At 43.4% G+C, this 19,718-nt stretch overlaps 1 protein-coding gene across 1 annotated transcript in view; it reads left to right on the top strand.

The window, feature by feature from the left end:
- Nucleotides 1-19,718, top strand: part of CFAP74 (cilia and flagella associated protein 74) — a gene marked incomplete in the record, with an annotated part of 325,669 nt that overhangs the window by 75,478 nt on the left and 230,473 nt on the right. Inside the window, 4 exon segments of the mRNA XM_073602977.1 lie at nucleotides 831-897; nucleotides 6,380-6,469; nucleotides 14,051-14,224; nucleotides 17,353-17,533. Coding sequence (XP_073459078.1) covers nucleotides 831-897; nucleotides 6,380-6,469; nucleotides 14,051-14,224; nucleotides 17,353-17,533 — 512 coding nt within the window.

The following is a 19,718-nucleotide window of genomic DNA, read 5'->3' as shown; positions in this document are numbered from 1 at the left end:
GAACTTAAATGATTTTAGCAAATGGCTGCAATATAACAAAGAGTGAAAAATTTAAGGGGGTCTGATTACTTTCCGTCCCCACTGTAGTGAATACAGGGTCCTGGGTTTAGTAACACTTTAAGTTTTACCAGATGGATGTCCAGCATTTGATGGCGCTTTTGGCCACAAGGCTCTCGCAGCAGCAATCTGCACTTGGGTCTTTTGAACACTGTTGTTCCTGGGCCAATTGGCACAGTTCTGTTTCCCTCGTTAATGCCTGTCCTTTGTATTCATTGCTTGGGGACATCCCATGGTTTATGAACAAGTTGCCTGTGTCCTGTACTGTACAATTAAGATAAAAGGATTTTTGACTCACCTGTATATTTCATATCTTGGAGTACAGTACAGGTCAAAGAACATTTTTACTATCTTTCTCTGGTTTATTCTGCATTGCTTGCTTCAAAACTGAGGATTTATTGAGTGGGGTAGCGTTATATGGGAGATGCCTCAGGGAAAAATGTCCTTAAAAGCTTGTCTGTGTCCAATCACCTGAAGGTATGTGCCAATAATAGATTTTAAAACTTCTACGACTACTAAGCCATGCTCCATCCACATGTCTTGCTATTTGCACAATAAGGATGACCTTAATGGCCACTGGATTGCTGTCACTGACTAGGGGCATGGAAGCTGGGCAGTCAAAAAACCTAGTTCACTGGTATAAAAAAAGTGAAGCTGAATTTGAGATTTGAGAGGTCCACTGTAGAGGATTTTCTTGCTAATAATTTGATAGCAAACACATTCTGGTAACCTCAGGGTGCAAAACTACTTTAACTTAATTTTGTCTTTTACAGATTTGACCCACCTGGACAAATGTCTGCTGGAATGTCATGTGACATGGTGGTTACATTTAAACCAATGGTAAGATAACTTAAACAGTAAACAGCTGAAGTAGTTAAATGTGATTTTGTAGTTTAAACTCAAATCAGATAATGCAGCAGATGAGAGTAAGGAGAGATGTTTTTTTTTTTCATGCAACCAGTGGGTTGCATAAAAAAAAACAAAAAAAAAAACCTGATTCTACCATCCACACATACGAGGTGGATGGAGGAATCACTCCAGTTGAGCTATTATGACAGTCTGATGGTGTTCTTCCCACCATCAGATTACACTGATCAACGTTGCAGGCTATAGCCGGTGGTGCTCATCAAGTGCCATTTATCAGACAGACTGCTTGTACAGAGGTTGATCAGTGGATCGACTTCTGTAGATACAGGTTTCCCATACATGGGTCAAAATGTAGCCGGTCCCTGCTGGACTGGCCAAATCTTAATCCATGTATGGCCGACTTAATGGCTTCTGCTTGATTTATGTCTGCCAAAACTATGATGAAAACAGTGTAATGTTAGCTATGGCCATAAGGAGGTTTGGCTTCTTGGTGAAATCATTGTTACACAAATAAATATAAAAAATAATATTGATCAGAGGCCCTGCACTCAGCAGCTGTAAGGAGGGGTTCTGATCTACCAGTGAATGGATTGTATCAAACATCTTGATAAAGTTTTCAACATTCTGCAGCCCTGGTTCAAACAGATGGACAGCGTTTATGCAGTTAAGGCAAAAACAATTGATTCTCTGGCATGTAATTTATTCTCTATCCAATAGCATTTGCTTAATAATAATATATACGGTATATACAAAATGTAAGTTTTTTGGAAAAAATTCAGTTTTGCTTGTGAAAACAATGTGGTTTTGTGCAGCATTCCTCTTTTAGTACCGGTTAGGGCCTGATCTGCTGGGCCAAGCAATCCTTTCCTCTGGCAGCAGTCCTCTAGGAACAGTTCCTAAGCATGGCTTAATCCATAAAGGAAGATATGTTAAAAAGGGGGTTGAGATGCAGCCACAGTACACATGAGGGGACTTGTATGTTTATCTGTTCCTAGATATGTAAAGCAGATAATTCTGCACAGCATGCCCTTAAGATCAAAATAAGATTGTTAGACTTACGGGGGGAGAGTCTCCAGCCAGGCGGACGCATCTTTGGGGTTAGTAAAAAATCTAACCGTCTCACCGTCTACCACTCGCATTTTTGCAGGGAATAAGATGCTATACTTCAGGACTCTTCTCCGCAGGGCAGCTTTAACCGAATCAAAAGAGCGGCGTTGGCGTTGCGTTTCCATGGTATAGTCCGGGAATAGCAGAAGTTTGACATTTCTGTAAGGCAGTTCCCCTGCAACTCGTGAGGCTCTAAGCAGTTCATCCCTGTCACGAAAGTTCAATAAACGGAGGATGAAAGTGCGAGGGGGGGATCCCTCAGGCCCCGGCTGGGGCGGTACTCGGTGGGCCCTCTCCACCACAAAGTATGGAGAAAGCTGAGCAGCCGGGAGCATGGAGCGTAACAACTCCTCTGCAAACTGGGCTGGGGCTCGGCCTTCTACCCCCTCCGGAAGACCCACGATCCTGAGGTTGTTCCTCCTGCTCCGGTTCTCGGCGTCTTCCGCACGGTATTCCAGGGCCCGAACCTTCGTTTGAAGGGCGCGGATGGAGGTATCATGGTCCGTGATGTTGTCCTCTGCCTCTCCTATTCTCCGTTCAGCCTCCGAAACCCTAGAACGGATTTTATCCAAGTCCTGCCGAACTATACCCACGTTTAGCTGGACCTCTTCTATCTTTGAGGCCAAGGTAGACTGGCACGAGGTTACAGCAGCCTGGCAGGAGGTAATAGCCGCCATGACCTCCGTCAGTCCCGGAGGGGTCAGAGTAGAATCCTCCTCGTGGTCCGTCTGTGACGCCATATTGCTATGGCGCGCAGGAGATCCCACAGAGCGGGGGGTTGATCCGTCCTCTTCTGGGATGTTAGGAGGAAACTTTAACTTTTTACCCCTCTTCTTGTAGCTGGGGGTTCTGGAAGACATCCAGCAGGCTCAGGGTTCCGTTAAACGGCGCAGCGGGACAGTACGGATAGTTTTTTTAGGATCACACTCCGGGAGAGCTCAGAGCACACGTCCGCTAAGTTCGCCATCTTGGCCACGCCCCGCAGAATTCCTCTTTAAAGAAAACCTGTCACTACAGAAAATTGTTAGCTAATACAAGACCATAAAACAGGTGGCGCACGATGCATGGACAGATGTTTAAAGGAAACCTTTGCTGAGAAAGCTTAGCAGGTTGCCATTACTAACTCCTCCCTATGAAGATACTGGCTATCATACTGATCCAGTGCCATCAATACTTGCTTAGCCACTTATTTGGACCAAGTATTGGGATCAAGATCTCCAATTACTGAATACATACTTATTCCAGGTCAGTGACCTAGAAATCATTGTATTGGCATGATAGCAATACCAATTTACATATTTTTCAGCAAAGGATTTCACTAAAGTAAACCTATATACAGATTAAAGCTGCACATTTTTTGGTCAAAAACAAACAGAGGTCTCATAGGTTCGCAGCATAAACTAACATAATCTTCTCATTTCTGGGTCCCATCCGTAAAAGCTGTTCAAAGATGAAAATAAAGATCTTATCGAATTCTAAAGCATTCTTGTGCATTCAGCTGCTGCTTGACAGCATTTACTCTGAATATTCCTGTTAGTTATAATGTGATCTATGGAATGTGGATTGGGTGAAAGCTGCTGTATGTACATGAAGATGTTAGCCGCTAAATCAACAAGAGGGATTTAGAGCAGTGGTCTCCACAGATGTAATCAATAATTCACCTTTTGGAAATGACTTAAATGAGATCATGCCTGCTAGATTAACATTGGCCATATTTTAAATTCAGCGTCTTACTCATATCTGGGTTTTGCAGTGAAGATACAAAAATCCAGATGTTGGTGCAGGGCAAATCTAGATGACAAATGTGTTTTAAACAAGTGGTCAATCTTCTGTAGGGCAAAAGCAGCAAATATCAGTATATCACAACAAAACTCAAGCCAAACCCTTATTTACTTCTGGCAAGGGTTAGAACGTCTGTCAAGTTTAAATTGCTGTGTTTTCCTTGGGGAGATTTACACCCACTTCCATTCCCTGTGACACAAGAACACACAACCAGGGGAATGGGTACTGCCAGGACAGGCACAAGCAGCAATAAAATGTACCGTAAATACTTGAGTATAAGCCAAGTTTTTCAGCACATTTTTTTTGTGCTGAAAATGACCCCCTCGGCTTATACTTGAGTCAAACACTTTTCTGCAGCAGAGAATGACATTTTCTGAACCGACTTTGGGGCCTCGTATCTCGGGGCCACGTGGTGCTAGGAACCCCAGTGGAACTAGCACTACAACATATCCGGAGCTGGGGTTCCTAGCACCAAGTGGCCCCGAGATACAGGGCCCCAAGTCGGTTCGGAAAATGTCATTCTCTGCTGCAGAAAAGTGCTTGAGATTTTCTGAACTGAATTTGGGGCCCCGTATCTCGGGGACACTTGGTGCTAGGTTTCACTGGGTTTGCACACCAAATTTGGGGTTCCTAGCACCAAGTGGCCCCGAGATACGGAGCCCCAAAGTCGGTCAACTGTGTCCATCTGCAGCAATGTCATTTCGGGACCCTTTGGGTCCAGAGACCCCAAATTTTGGCTGCAGCTAGGGGGCTTCTAGGAAGCCTTAACTACTGAGTTTGAAGTTCGGGGGGACCCATGGCTGCACAGTGAGGCATGCAAATAGGCACTTACAGTAGCTGCTCATTTTTCACCCTAGGCTTATACTCGAGTCAATAAGTTTTCCCGTTTTTTTTTTTTGGTAGTAAAATTAGGTGCCTCGGCTTATACTCGAGTATATAAGATATTATATTCTTTACCCAACAAAATAACTATTTGGCTGGAATTGGTCTTTAAAGCTGCACTCAAGATTTTTCAAAATGCTTTATTATGGCTTGGTTTACACTGATGCAACATAGGATCCGACTTGTAAGACCCCAAGTCGGATGACATGTGAAATTTAATGTTTCCCTATGAGAGCTTTCTTAACTGATACTACACAAGTCTGTCTGACCTTAGAAAAGGTTCCTGCGCTACTTTGGCCTGACTTTGATACGACTTCAATGCCACAGAGTGTAAAAAGTCACATCAAAGTTGTATTCCAAAGCTGCACTAAAAGCCACGTGACTTTAGAATCGGGCTAGTGTGAACCAAGCCTTATGCCGTGTACACACGAGCGGACTTTTCGACAGCAAAGGTCTAACGGAACAAATTTGCCGGACAATTCGATCGTGTCTGGGCTTCATTGGACCTTTGCTGTCGAAAAATCAGACGGACTTTAGATTTAGAACATGTTTCAAATCTTTCCAATGGACTCGAGTCTGGTCGGAAAATCCGTTTGTCTGTATACTAGTCCGACAGACAAAAAACGACGCAAGGGCAGCTATTAGGGACTAGCTATGAACTTCCTTATTCTAGTCCCTTCGTACGTCATCACGTTCAAACCAACAGACTTTCGAACGGACTTTAGTTCGTGTGTGGGCAAGTCCGGACGTTCGAAAGTCCGTAGTAACTCCGTCGAAAGTCCATCGGAAAGACCGTCGCACCTTTGATGCTGAAAACTCCGCTCGTGTGTACACGGCATAAGTTTCAGATACAGCAGAGAAGCGATAGAGCCTCTCTGAGGTTTTTTATTGTTGTCTGTGTCCCTTCTGAGGACACAGACAATAACAGTTGCTTAGAAATTTCATTTACAAATGCAAAAACAGATTTTTAGTAGAATGTAGAAGGGTTAGGCCAGCCTTTCTCAAACTTTTTACCATGGAGGAACCCTTGAAATAGTTCTCAGGTCTCAGAGAGCTCCAACTAAAACTGTTACACCTACAGCTCTTGGTACATTTTAGTGATTAGTAGGTTGTACAGAGTTTTAAAGAAAAGTTTTAAAAAAATAAATAATGAGGTTTCCTTAATAATCATAAAATTAAATAATTTTAATGGACTGAAAAGAAACACAGACCCTGAAAATAGCAGTGCCCTCTTACTTTGGTGGTGAGTGTTGGCAGGATGTCAATCTGCCACTGCTCTCTTATCATAGAGCCCCTAGCAGCTGATTTTTGGTTGATGGTGGTTGTTTTAAATCATTATGTTTTGGACAATATTTAGAGAAAATTGAGTACTGTACGTGATACTTTTTTATTTGCACTAACATATCATTTTTCATGGACGAGCTTTCGGGGTGTGTCCATGAAAAATGATATGTTAGTGCAAATAAAAAAAAGTATCACGGACAGTACTCAATTTTCTTTGTCACAATTGCACTAATACGGCTACAATCACTTCAAGGACTATATTTTAGAAATATCTGTCAGTTTTCATGCAGTGCTTTGCTAAGTCTTGATTAGAGGTGGAGTGTATAGTATTTCTTCACTCTGTGGTTGAACTTTTTTGTTTGTAGCGTGTCTTAATGGATCTTAATAATTTATGATGCAGATTGATGAAGATCTTGAAGGGGAAGTAAAGTTCCTGGCGCAGACTGGTCCTTTCACTGTTCCTGTAAAGTGTACCACTAAGAAGTGTGAGGTAATGCACAAATGGCCTCCTCTACTGTACTGAGATTTCCATGTATTCAGATAAGTTTGAAGAGTGTTAAGCCGGCAGAACTGACTACAAAAAATAGTTTTGAAAACTTTCCTATAAGTATGCTGGTTTTTGGAGTAGGGCTAAATTTTTTTGGAAAAACATGCTCTGAGCCTGAGCCTCAACCTAGCCTTTCTGCTGACCTTAAAACGTATTCCTTCCTACACCAAACTAGAGTTACCCTTTAATCTATAGAAAACCAAACTCAGGAAATGCAGGTGTAGCTCAATGGGTGTGGTTAAACCCAGTGTAGTTTAACCATATTATATCCCCCTCACACTATCCAATGCACCTCCCCAATGCTCATCTACAGTAGTATACAGGGCTTTTTTCAGTGGAAATGTGCTGGTATGCAGCACTGACACCTCTGGGAGGCACATGTCTTGACAAGGGGATGCTGTGCCACTCAGGGACAGTGGTGGTGTTTGCGATTCAGACTTTGCCACTTTTAGACATCTAGTCAACTGAGATTTATTGTGACAGGCAGTTCAGCCAATTGCTGTTGTCACAAATATAAATACAAATAAAATACACTCCTCACTTTCTTTGCCAGGCTGTGACTGATGGCATTAACTAATGCAAAGCCCAGCAGAGGACGTAAGTAGTGTAAGTATTCCTCTGCCCTGGCTGTTTGTTTACATGTAACAGCAGTGATCATCTGAGATGTTTGTCCTTGCAATCCCTGCAGCTCCACACTGACAGGTCTGAATGGGACACGGCCTAATTAAAGAGGCAATGAACTCTCATGTGGGGACTGATAAGCTTAGCTATTACTGAAATCAATAGTAGGTTCGCATTGATGGAGGTCTGAATGGTCGGGATTATTCTACTAAGGTACAAAAATAGTTCTGCTAGTACATGCCATATCTCATGCTGTATGCTCCCTATTTGCCTCTGTCTGACACCATATGCTATACTACATGTTCTCTATTTTGCACCACCTCATTCCATATGACATGCTGTAAATTGCTATTCCACACCACCTCATTTCACATGCCATGCTGTACATTCCTATTCTGCACCACCTCATTCTGTATGCCATGCTGTACATTTCCTATTCCACACTGCCTCATTTCATATGCCATTATTGAATTGGGTTATTCTCTGCACAAACCTAATAGCCATATAATAAATCACCTAGTTACAGCAATTTGTTGGCACTTTCAGGTAGACACAATCACATCACAGGCCCCACCCTGACATGTTTTGTCACGCCCACATGACTTTATCAAAGGGTGTTTACACCGCCTCGTTCCATATGCCATTATGTACATTCCCTATTCCACACCACCTCATTCCATATGCCATGCTATATGTTCCCTAATCCACACTGCCTCATTCCATACGCCATGCTGCACAATTTCTATCCTGCATTGTCTCATTCCATATACCATGCTGTACATTGCTATTCCACACCAACTTATTCCATATGCCATGCTGTACATTCCCTATTCTGCACCTCCTCATTCTGTATAACATGCTGTACCTTCCTTATTCCTCACCTCCTTATTCCGAATTGTTGCTATTGGGGGTTTAATGATTCTACTGCAGGATTTATTTTAGTTGCTGGGGAAGTTAATATTGTTGCTTCTGAAAAAAAATTGCTTTTAATTTGTTCCAGAAAGAAACTGTTGTACAATAGGCTGGATTAGAGACACACAGGGGTTGATTTACTAAAATTTGAGAGTGCAAAATCTAGTACAGCTTTGCCAATTCACTTCAAACCTCAGCGTGTTCAATTAAGCTTTGACAAAAAAACCCGGAAGCTGATTTTTTGGTTTCTACGCAGAGCTGCACCAGATTTTGCATTCCCCAGTTTTAGTAAATCAACCCCACAATTTTGATATTCAGCACTAATTTTGGCCAACCTATTTATCATGGCATAGTAATACAAAAACAGCACCACCAGCAAAACATTTGGAGCAGCTGGTTGTGCTGGAGTTCAGCCCTACCTGTTACCTAGCCGTTGTATCATCTTCCTGATCATCTCCAATCCTTCCTACCCTGTTACTGGCCGTGGAAGTTGCGGCTGATGCCCCTAGTGTTACCACTGAGACTGCAGTCAGTACTGTACAAAATGTCCCTCTGTGGGTCTGGCACTTGGGACCATGTGAAGCTGAGAGCAGTAGGAGGCAGACCTGAAGGGGTTTCTGTAAGGTGGGAGAGGCTTAAAGAACAGATCAGCATAAAAAATAACATTTTAATACATCTCTGCGATACATGCACATTTTCCCATTATTTACCTCTTTAAAGCATTGCAAATACAGAAAAATACATGCTTACCTGCAAGAAATCCAGTGTGCTTCTAACTTTCTTGAATAAATAAACAAAAAGCGCTGCTCACATTGAATCAATATAAATCCATGAATAGTAAATGTACAATTTTCCACAGTGAAATATAAATATCTTGAAATAAATAAAAGTCTCTGTGTTCAAACATTAAATATTCTCTACTGTGCTTGTGCTCCAACGAAAATGAGAATTCTTTCAAGTGGCAGCCAGTGTGCATACTCCACCACCATGCAGAGGACACACTCACTAGAACAGCTGGACCTTTGTTGCTAAAGGTCAAACCTGCTTGTTTTGAAAGGTCGCAAACAAGGTCTTTCAGTCCCACATACAGATTACCATTTGCCACTTCCAAAAGGATATCTCCAGAGCATTAAATCATATGGAAAGGAAGTAAAGACCTATTCATAGAGTAAATAAAGATTTATATAAAAAAGCTTCATGTATGTCAGTGTAACAGAACAACCACATGAGCACTCAAACCTTCGTCCTACCAGTGCCACTCTCAGCATCTGTCTCCCAGTGAACTTCCAGTGGAAGGGGTGAACAAGATGATATTAAATGTGCGGTTCTACCACCCATTTCAACACTTTTGACTTTGTCGACTTTCTGTTTTGACTGATAAGACAGTACCTCTGTTTTACTGAAATCCCAGCCAGCATTGTCACCCCTGATAGGATGCAGGTAAAAGAAATAATGTTAGGACACGCTGTAGAGGGGGTAAATGTGGGTAACTCTTAGAAAAATAAACAAGAATCTGAACAGGTGGTAGCCCTAACCCAAACCTGACTAAATTAACCAACAACATACTGTAAATTCACCTGTAACACTTAAGCCTGCTACGCACCTTACAATTTTTTTCGTTCAACCCAACAGTCTGAAAACAACAAAAAAAAACTGAGAGGTCACCATACTATGTAATGTTAGTGCAGCAATCTCCCCAACTGAGCTGCTGTGTTCTGACAAGGTGTCTGTTGGGCGGGGGGGGGGGGGGTCTCCCCTTTTTGTACTTAACACACAATCAGCTTTTTCTTCCCCACTCCAGTCATGTGACCTGTCACATGACAAGGGTAGAGAGAATAAGAAGAGAAGTGTGCCCTCTGCTGGAGGGAGTAAAAAAAATCCTGAATTCTTTCCTCAGCAGAAGCTGGCAGCTCTTCTTGTGACAGGAGTGAATCACTGCTGTCAGTGAAGGAGAGGCCCAAGCGGCTTAAGCCCCCCCTTAATACGCCACCCGAGGCAGGTGGCTCTGCCTCTCCCTCCTCCAAGCCTTGCCTTGATCCCTCAACACAAACACAGACTTCACAGCCCCGACTACGATCCTACAGCCAAGCTGCAGATGACAATTGCCTCGCTGTTGCCTGCACTTCCTGGAAGCAAACAAAGGTGGCAGCAGAGCCCTTGGTCACGTGAGTCGATCCTGGAAAGTGGCCTTTGTATTTACAAGATTTGAGGAGGGAAATCCTAGTGAGGAGATTCGAGCGAGGAGGGAGCTGCACACAAGCAGTGATGGTTGGTGGGGGTGAAGTCAGGATTCCCAGTTACAAGTCTCATACAAACGCTCCGCTCTTGGAGCCTTGGGGCCCCCCCACAGTGATGGAACTCCAGGGCCCAGTCACAAGTGAGCCCTTTTGCGACCCTGGTAGTTCCACCATTGGGTACAACAAATCTTTCTGGGAGTTTAATTTATACAAACGTGATCCCAGGTCCTGATGAAGCAGGGTCCCCTGTGAAATGCATCAACATTATAACTTGAAAAGCAAGTTTCCTCTAGACGGGACTTTTAGACAGGACAGATAGCAGTTAGGGTATCACATGAGTATGAAAAAAATATATACATTTTTAATAGTTCAATTAAAAAAGTAGACACATAAATGTACAGAACATAAAGATAAATCTGGATGGTGATATTTATACAAAACACAGTTAGATCTGACAATCAGTAACCACACTTGATCTGTTGAAATGCAGGTAGATACAACAGAAATACCCGGCGCGTTTCAAGGCTGTAATAATTACTCTCTCTTCTTCTGCGCATATACAAAGCTTTGGATGGCTAATCTGTATAAAAAAAATGTAAAAAAATAGATTTTTAATAAAGTTTTTGAATTTTAGATCTGTATTTCTTGAGTCTGTGCTACACCCTGGATGGTATAATTTAAGTCCCAGATTTGTTGTACTTCTATCTTTATAGATTATAGGGATGATACCCCCAAGGGCAATAATTAACTGTAAACCCCATCCCCATATACAATAGAACTTCCTGCTGAACGGGTCAATATTCAGATCATGTGTACACAGCATTAGAGTAAAGCATGCCATTCCTCTTGCACAGAAGCCTTTGTAAGATCCTTATAAATTCCTTTTATGTCATTCTCTCATGTTAGAGAGCTCTAGCGCTCACCACACAGCAGCTGTGAAGACTCTGTAAAATCTGCTTAAGCCCGGTTCACACAGGGGCGACACGACTTGCAGGTCGCCTCACCGACTTCTGTATAGAAATCTATGCAAGTCGCCCCCAAAGTAGTACAGGAACCTTTTTCTAAGTCGGAGCTCCTATTAGAACGGTTCCATTGTACAGAACGGGAGGCGACTTGTCAGGCGGCTAGGTCGCCTGACAAGTCGCCCCTGTGTGTACCGGCACTTACTTTAATTTGCATGTATTTTTGTTCTTCTATCCTTTTCCCATCAGCTGGATTTTTTCTTTCTTTTGGTAAATGTAATTGTAAATGCTAATTAAGATAGGAATTAGAATGATATTGTATCCAGAAAGACTGTAAAAATTAACTTCATCTTTAAATGTCTGATTTCAAAAATGTGTTTTTCCATCTGTAACACATGCTACAGAACTGTGGCATGAGAAAGGGAGCAATAAGGCTCCTTAAAAGCCTCTGCAACAGCCTATTTTTTTTTTTTAGAAGAGGTGACTTGCTACTGGACAAAAAGTGTTATTATATTTTGGCTATAGAGACACTAATCAATGTGAACAATTAGCTAGTAGGTCTGCAGGGAAAGGTCAAGAATGCATTTTTGTTTAAAAGTGGAGTAACCACAACACAGGATCAGCACTGGATAGCTCCTACCATACAAGGGTTTATCACATTTGAACACGTCTTCTCTTATATAAACGGCAAACTGAGATTTGGCATTAACTTACGAGTATTGTTGATCATGTCATTTTCTGTTAAATATTTTATCTAGGGATGCACCGAAATAGGGGTGAAATAGGGATTGTGGGGTGGGAGAGTTGGGATGGAAAAGGCTGTGATCGCTAGGGAGAAGAGAATGGGGATAGGAGGGTTATTGGGAGACATGGGGCAGAGGGGACAGCTGAAGAGGGAAGGAGGAGGCAACAGGCAGAAGTGAAAGCAGTGACTGCAGGCATGGTACAGGAGACAGCCAGAGACTGCAGGCATGGTACAGGAGACAGCCAGAGACTGCAGGCATGGTACAGGAGACAGTCAGGGACTGCAGGCATGGTACAGGAGACAGTCAGGGACTGCAGGCATGGTACAGGAGACAGTCAGGGACTGCAGGCATGGTACAGGAGACAGTCAGGGACTGCAGGCATGGTACAGGAGACAGTCAGGGACTGCAGGCATGGTACAGGAGACAGTCAGTGACTGCAGGCCTGGTACAGGAGACAGTCAGGGACTGCAGGCATGGTACAGGAGACAGTCAGAGACTGCAGGCATGGTACAGGAGACAGTCAGGGACTGCAGGCATGGTTCAGGAGACAGCCAGGGACTGCAGGCATGGTACAGGAGACAGTCAGGGACTGCAGGCATGGTACAGGAGACAGTCAGGGACTGCAGGCATGGTACAGGAGACAGTCAGGGACTGCAGGCATGGTACAGGAGACAGTCAGGGACTGCAGGCATGGTACAGGAGACAGTCAGTGACTGCAGGCCTGGTACAGGAGACAGTCAGGGACTGCAGGCATGGTACAGGAGACAGTCAGAGACTGCAGGCATGGTACAGGAGACAGTCAGGGACTGCAGGCATGGTTCAGGAGACAGCCAGGGACTGCAGGCATGGTATGGGAGACAGCCAGGGACTGCAGGCATGGTACAGGAGACAGTCAGGGACTGCAGGCATGGAACAGGAGTCTCTTGCGGGAGAGGAGCTGGCCGGACAGCACACAGAGGAGGGAGAGAGCCCCGCTGCTTAGTACAACAGGATATCTCCCATACGGTGTCTTTATACAGAGCCCCTCCTATTCTCTGCCTCAGCATCCAGCCAGGGAGAGCCGGGATCCAGCACTCTGTGTGGCCTGGAGTCAGAGCTGAAGGAGGGAGGTGTGCAGCGAGGAGACAAGGCTTGTGGGCTGTTAGGATTGGTGGGCCTGCACCTAGCAATGCTATTGGGAGGAGGAGGCATTGATTGCACTGTCCAGAGGGGGAGGAGGAGGCGGTACGCTCCCAAGCAGCGTCACTTTGGGTACCGGTTTCCGGTAACAGAGCATTTTCGCTAGTACCAATACTCGCAGAAATGACTAGTATCAGCACCGATATCGGTATCGGTGCAACCCTAATTTTATCTTTAAGAATGAAGCATGCAATGCTGAGCACTTTTTAGTGGCAGGAATACTAAGATGCAAATGTACCGAGAGACGTAAAGTTCTAAGAATAGAAGGAATCACATTTATTTTTGCCCTTCACTCATTAGAGATGTTTATTTCTTGAAGCTAGCTAATGCAATTGATTTGAACATCAATACATTTCAGAATAATAGATCAGAATATAACATCTGATTGGTAGCTGTAGGTTACAGAACATCCAGCTGTGTGTACTGTGTTGTTAAGCAAGACTTTTTAAATAGGACATTAGGGGATTTAAAATTACATATCCACCCTGCCTTAAATCCTTGAGACTCATCTCTTGCTGATCTTTTAGAATTATGCACGGAAAATACTTTTTTTTTTTTTTTTTTTACAATATAGTGGAATGTCTCTGTGGGTGAGATTGTTTACATGCTTGTAGTCACTCAGGACATACAGTATGTGCATATTCTTGTTTTAAAGGTTTTCATTTTTTAGTGTGGTAAACTGCTAATAAACAAAGTAATTTGGAATAAGGCCTGAGAAATAAAGATAATAATTAAAAGTGGAGAAATATGTTCACATTTATTTTATGTTTTCCATAAAGTTAATTAGTCTGCTAGTTTTATCCAGAATCTGTGTTGTGAATATTAATGGTAACCTTAATCGATGCTGACCAAAACCATTTCTTTCAGTTGGCTCTGGATAAGGAATTAATTGACTTCGGCATGCATGTCATTGGAGAAACAGCGACAATGACGGTGACATTAAAAAACCGAGGAGCTCTCGGGACAAACTTCCATGTTAGGCCATTGACTCAGGCTAACAACATAGGAAAGACACCTGTAGAGGTCTTCTCTAAGCAAATGGTAAGTAATTAATAAAGCATAACAGAACAGCTGTGAGCAAGAAGTAAAATCCTTCAATGCTCATGCAATCTGCTGACTTTACTTCAGTTTAAGTTTTAAATAACATCCCTATAATCGCTTGTATCCCTTTCAGAGGGCATCGATGAGGCACAGCAGCCTCATGCTATGCAACTTCTCTGCTTCCAACCAGATTCACACCATGCATTTTATTGTGACATACAGTAACACAAAAACTGTGGTGTATTGTGGTGCTGTCCATTGAATTGCAGGACACCCCAGCCTACATACCCAAGGCACTACAGTGGACCTACATTTTTACATAGTTACATAGTAGGTGAGCTTGAAAAAAGACACAAGTCCATCAAGTCCAACCTATGTGTGTGCTTTTATGTTAGTATTACATTGTATATCCCTGTATGTTATGGTCGTTCAGGTGCCTCTCTAATAGTTTTTTGAAATTATAAGTCCTCCCCGCTGAAACCAATGCCTGTGGAAGAGAATTCCACATCCTTACAGCTCTTACAGTAAAGAACTCCTCTATGCAGTTGAAGGTTAAACCGCTTCTCTTCGAATTTTAGTGAATGGCCGCGTTTCTATTTAAATTCCCTTTTCGCGGAAAAGTTTTATCCCTATTGGGGGGTCACCAGTACGGTATTTGTACATTGAAATCATATCCCCTCTCAAGCGTCTCTTCTCCAGAGAGAATAAGTTCAGTGCTCGTAACCTTTCCTCATAACTAAGATCCTCTTGTCCCTTTGTTGCCCTTCTCTGGACTCTCTCCAATTCCAACACATCCTTCCTGAGGACTGGTGCCCAGAACTGGACAGCGTACTCCAGGTGCGGCTGGACCAGAGTCTTGTAGAGTGGGAAAATTATCGTTTTATCTATTGAGTTAATCCCCTTTTTAATGCATGCCAATATTTTGTTTGCTTTGCTTGCAGCAGCTTGGCATTGCATGCCATTGCTGAGCCTATCATCTACTAGGACCCCCAGGTCCTTTTCTATCCTAGATTCCCCCAGAGTATCTCCCCCTAGTGAGTTGATTGCCTTCATTATTTTGCCACCCAAATACATAATTTTACATTTTGCTACATTACACTTCATTTGCCATGTCGTTGCCCACCACATTAATTTGTTTAATTCTTCTTGCAAGGTTTCCACATCCTGCAGAGAAATTATTGCCCTGCTTAGCTTAGTATCGTCCGCAAATACTGAGCTGGAGCTGTTTATCCCATCCTCCAGGTCGTTTATGAATAAATGAACCACTTGCTTATTGGGCACTTAAACCCCCCTCCTATCCAGACCAATTTTCAGCTTTCAGCGCTGACGCACTTTGAATGACAATTGCGCGGTCATACAACACTGTACTCAATGAAATTTTTATCATTTTTTCACCACAAATAGGAGCTTTCTTTTGGTGGTATTTGATCACCTCTGCAGTTTTTACTTTTTGTTAAAAAAAATGTAAAAAACTGAATTTTTTAAAAAAATGTTTTATTTTTTTTTTATATTTTGTTATAAAAAATTTAAAACAGGTAATTTTTCTCCTTCATTGATGTACGCTGATGAGGCGGCAGTGATGGGCGGCAGTAATGGGCACTGATGGGTGGCATTGATGGGCACTGATGAGTGGCAGTGATGGGCAGCACTGCTAGGTGGCACTGATTGGCACTACAGGTGGGCATTAATAGGTGGCACTTGTGGGCACTGATAGGTGGCACTTGTGGTCACTGTTAGGTGGCACTGTGGGCACTGTTAGGTGGCACTATTAAGTGGCACTGATGAGGCAGATGTGCCTCTTCCACTTCGGGACCGATGTCCCTCGCATCCGAGCCAGTGATCGGCTTTTTTTCTACTCACGCTGTCAGCGTGAGTAGAAAAAAACCAAAACGATTACCGATCTTTTGTTTACATCATGTGATCAGCTGTCATCGGCTGACAGCTGATCACATGGTAAGGGGCCGGGACCGGCCCCTTACTTGGATCGGTGATCACCCGAGTCTCAGTGACTCGGTGATCACAGCACTCTCGGCGCACGCCCTGCAGGGCGCTCGCAGGGCGCGTGCACAGGGGAGGGCCTCCCAGGAATTCAGGTCCGCGCTGTGGCTGTCATTCGGCCATAGCGTGGATGTGAAGTGGTTAAATAGGATTGGTCCCAGGACAGAACCCTGGGGGGGGGACCCTGCTTTCCACACCGGACAATTTTGAGTACTCCCCATTTATCACTACTCTCTAAACTTGCCCCTGTAGCCAGTTTTGAATCCATGTACTCACCCTATGGTCCATGCCGACAGACCTTAGTTTGTACAGTAAACGTTTATGGGGAACTGTATCAAATGCCTTTGCAAAATCCAGATACACCATGTCTATGGGCCTTCCTTTATCTAGATGGCAGCTCACCTCCTCATAGAAAGTTAATAGGTTGGTTTGGCAAGAACGATTTTTCATGAATCCATGCTGATTACTGCTAATGAAACCTTTTTTTAATTACTAAAATCTTGTATATAGTCCCTTATCATTCCCTCCAAGAGCTTGCATACTATTGATGTTAGGCTAACTGGTCTGTAATTCCCAGGGATGTATCTTGGCCCTTTTTTAAATATTGGAGCTACATTGGCTTTTCTCCAATCTGCTGGTAACATTTCAGTTAGTAGACTGTTCGTAAAAATTAGGAACAATGGTCTGGCAATTGCTTGACTGAGTTCCTTAAGGACCCTCGGGTGCAAGCCATCTGGTCCCAGTGATTTTAGCACACCATAACACATAGAAGTAAACCGTGAAAGGAAAAATAGTGCATTTAAAAGTCCTTGGTTGTGCGTTGGAACCCCTTTTAAACAAATGGGTTGCCTTATCACAGCTAACGTTAATGCATGTTGTAACAAGCTGCAAAGATTTAAACCTGGCCTCCAATGGACTGCTATTGGAAATGAACATCAATATAAATATTTTCTGAATGATTGCTGCATATCTACAATGTGGCTTTCCTAAAATTCACATAATGGTATGGTTTGCCCATTAAAGACCTATTCCGTACCAAATACAGCATTTGTTTCAATTCAAAGTTATGAGTGAATTTAATAACATAAAATTTATTGTAAGCCGCGATAATGTTTATTTTTTATTTACAGATAGCTCCAGTTTCGCCTGATCTTATACCTAGAGACACAAATACCTCTGTCTCCATGGATTCCACAAAGCAGGAACATTTAGAACCTTTAGACTATAACCAAACAGAACCTACAAGAGAAGAAACAACTCCACCAGATGAGGGACCCAGAAGTGCTAATCTACAAAACGAAATAAACATTGGTAGGTTAAAGGAGTTCTATGGTCACAGCATACACCTTAATTTTTTAACATCAGCATTGTAAAAGTAATACAAACAATTGTTTTTGACAATCCAATATAAGCTCACCTGAAAAAAATCTAAGGACTACAGGACTAAGGACTACATATCCCATGGTACCATGCTGCCTGCAAGTAGTGATTCCTGCACTGACTCTGCCTCCTGAATCTCCTCTCAGCACCTCTGTAGTTCAGAAGGCAGTCTCTGTAAAATGTGTGACACAGCAGTTCATAAACATAGGGCATAGTGGATACATGTCACAGAATTCAAGGAAGTATATGTGTGAGGATCTTCACAAAGTTTACAAATTTCAAGATCATTCAGAATAATAAGAATGGGCTTGAAATAGTTTACACTCAAAGTAAAAATTAATGTAATGATTTTAAATGTTGACCATAGATGCACTTTAATTTCCAATTACCAGCCTCTTTCCAGAAATGCAATATAGGTTATATTTTTATGGCTGCCTTGTGTTTCCACTTGAGGATATTTCTGTGACACCAGTCACCAGGATAGGAAACAAAGAGACATCTCCCCAACAAAGATATTGATAGCAATAAAACCTAACAGAGGTTCTAACCCATTCAAAACTAGAAAAATATGTTCTGACAAGGTTTTAAATTCTAGAACTGAGAATTCTCCTAGTCAAATGAAAGCAGCCAATGCATTTCTCTCATGAGGAGGTTACTTTAAACTTCTAATGCTACCAGTGTCACTATGTAATTACTTTAGAAATGCATTCATACAGTAAGGGAGAACAATCCTTAAAGTGTTGCTAAACCCAGTAATGTGAAAATAGTTCCTCTGCCCCCCCCCCCCCCCCCCACAGTACCCATAGCCTATAAATCTTTTTACATTAAAAAGATTTGAAACAGGAAATGTCCCCTCCAGCAATAGACTAAACTGAGCATGTGCAAGATGGCTACCCTCACTATATTATATGGCTTTGCCAAGATAGACAGTGCAGGAGGGAAGGATCTGTCCATATAGTGTCAAAGAGCCTTTTTACACAATGCAGAGGATTAACCCCTTAAGTTCCACAGCGAGTATAACAAGCATGCTGTTCTGCATATACAGACAGATTTTACTGTTTGTAAACCCTCACATTTACCCAGTGAAGTGAAAAGCCTCAGATGATACACAGGGATGAAACAGATCTCCCTACATAAGTTTTACATGTCTGCTGTCTTCAGCTTTACATATGGCTTAGAAAGTTCAGATCGTGTTAGGAGATTTTCTCCTCCTGGTCAACACTGCAGTGAAGCCTGGGCATACCACCAAGACAGCTGATTGGAGGAAAGGCACACACCCCCCCTCACCTCGTGGGTAGAGACTTTCAGAGCTGATGGTTGAATCGTTCAGAGCTCTGCTAATCTATTTATAGCACCCTCCCCAACACAAAGCTCAGGCTGCGGGGGTGTGGCCTAGCACCGGAGCGAGACGGCTGCCTAGAGAGAGAGCTCCGCCATCTGAGATCGTGAGAGAGCCCTCAGCGCCAGCAATACCTCACCCTGCAAGCTGCAAGATGACGGGTAGGAGTAGCTCCGCCACCTGCTCTCAGCTGGACCCGGCAACCCAGCTGAGTAGGAACATTCCGGGGATGTTCCGGACTCAGCACACAGAAACACAGGCCGCATCTCCAACTACGGACTGTAGTTACACAGGCAGTGCGGCCGTGGCTGACAACCCTGCAGTATCTCCGACAGGCACATCCTCATCACGATCTTCCCCTTTCCTATGCCTGGCAGACCTCCGGAGTGTGGTCCTGGATATCAAGAGTTTTCTAACGGCGGCAGTGGCGAATCTCAAAACAGAGATAAAAGCAGTGGCCTCATGTGTGGAGTATGTGGAGTCGACCGCCATGACTCAGGGCGCAGCCATTCACCAGGTACAACGGGCAGTCAGTGCACAGGGACAACACCTCATTGACATGCACAGAAATAAGGAGGATCTTGACAATAGGGGTCGCAGGCGCAACCTCCGTGTTAGGGGGATCCCTGAGTCTGTAGAGGGCCCCCAGTTGCAAGCGGTGGTCTGGGCCATATTTAACACCCTTTTGGGCAGACCTCCAGGTGCGCCTGTCGAGATGGAGAGATGCCACAGAGCGCTGAGGCCAAGGGGCAGGGACACGGATCCACCCAGGGATGC

The sequence above is a fragment of the Aquarana catesbeiana genome, linkage group LG10 (genome assembly GCF_042186555.1).
Source record: "Aquarana catesbeiana isolate 2022-GZ linkage group LG10, ASM4218655v1, whole genome shotgun sequence".
Classification (NCBI taxonomy): domain Eukaryota; kingdom Metazoa; phylum Chordata; class Amphibia; order Anura; family Ranidae; genus Aquarana; species Aquarana catesbeiana.
This window is presented reverse-complemented; position numbering and strand designations above follow the sequence as displayed.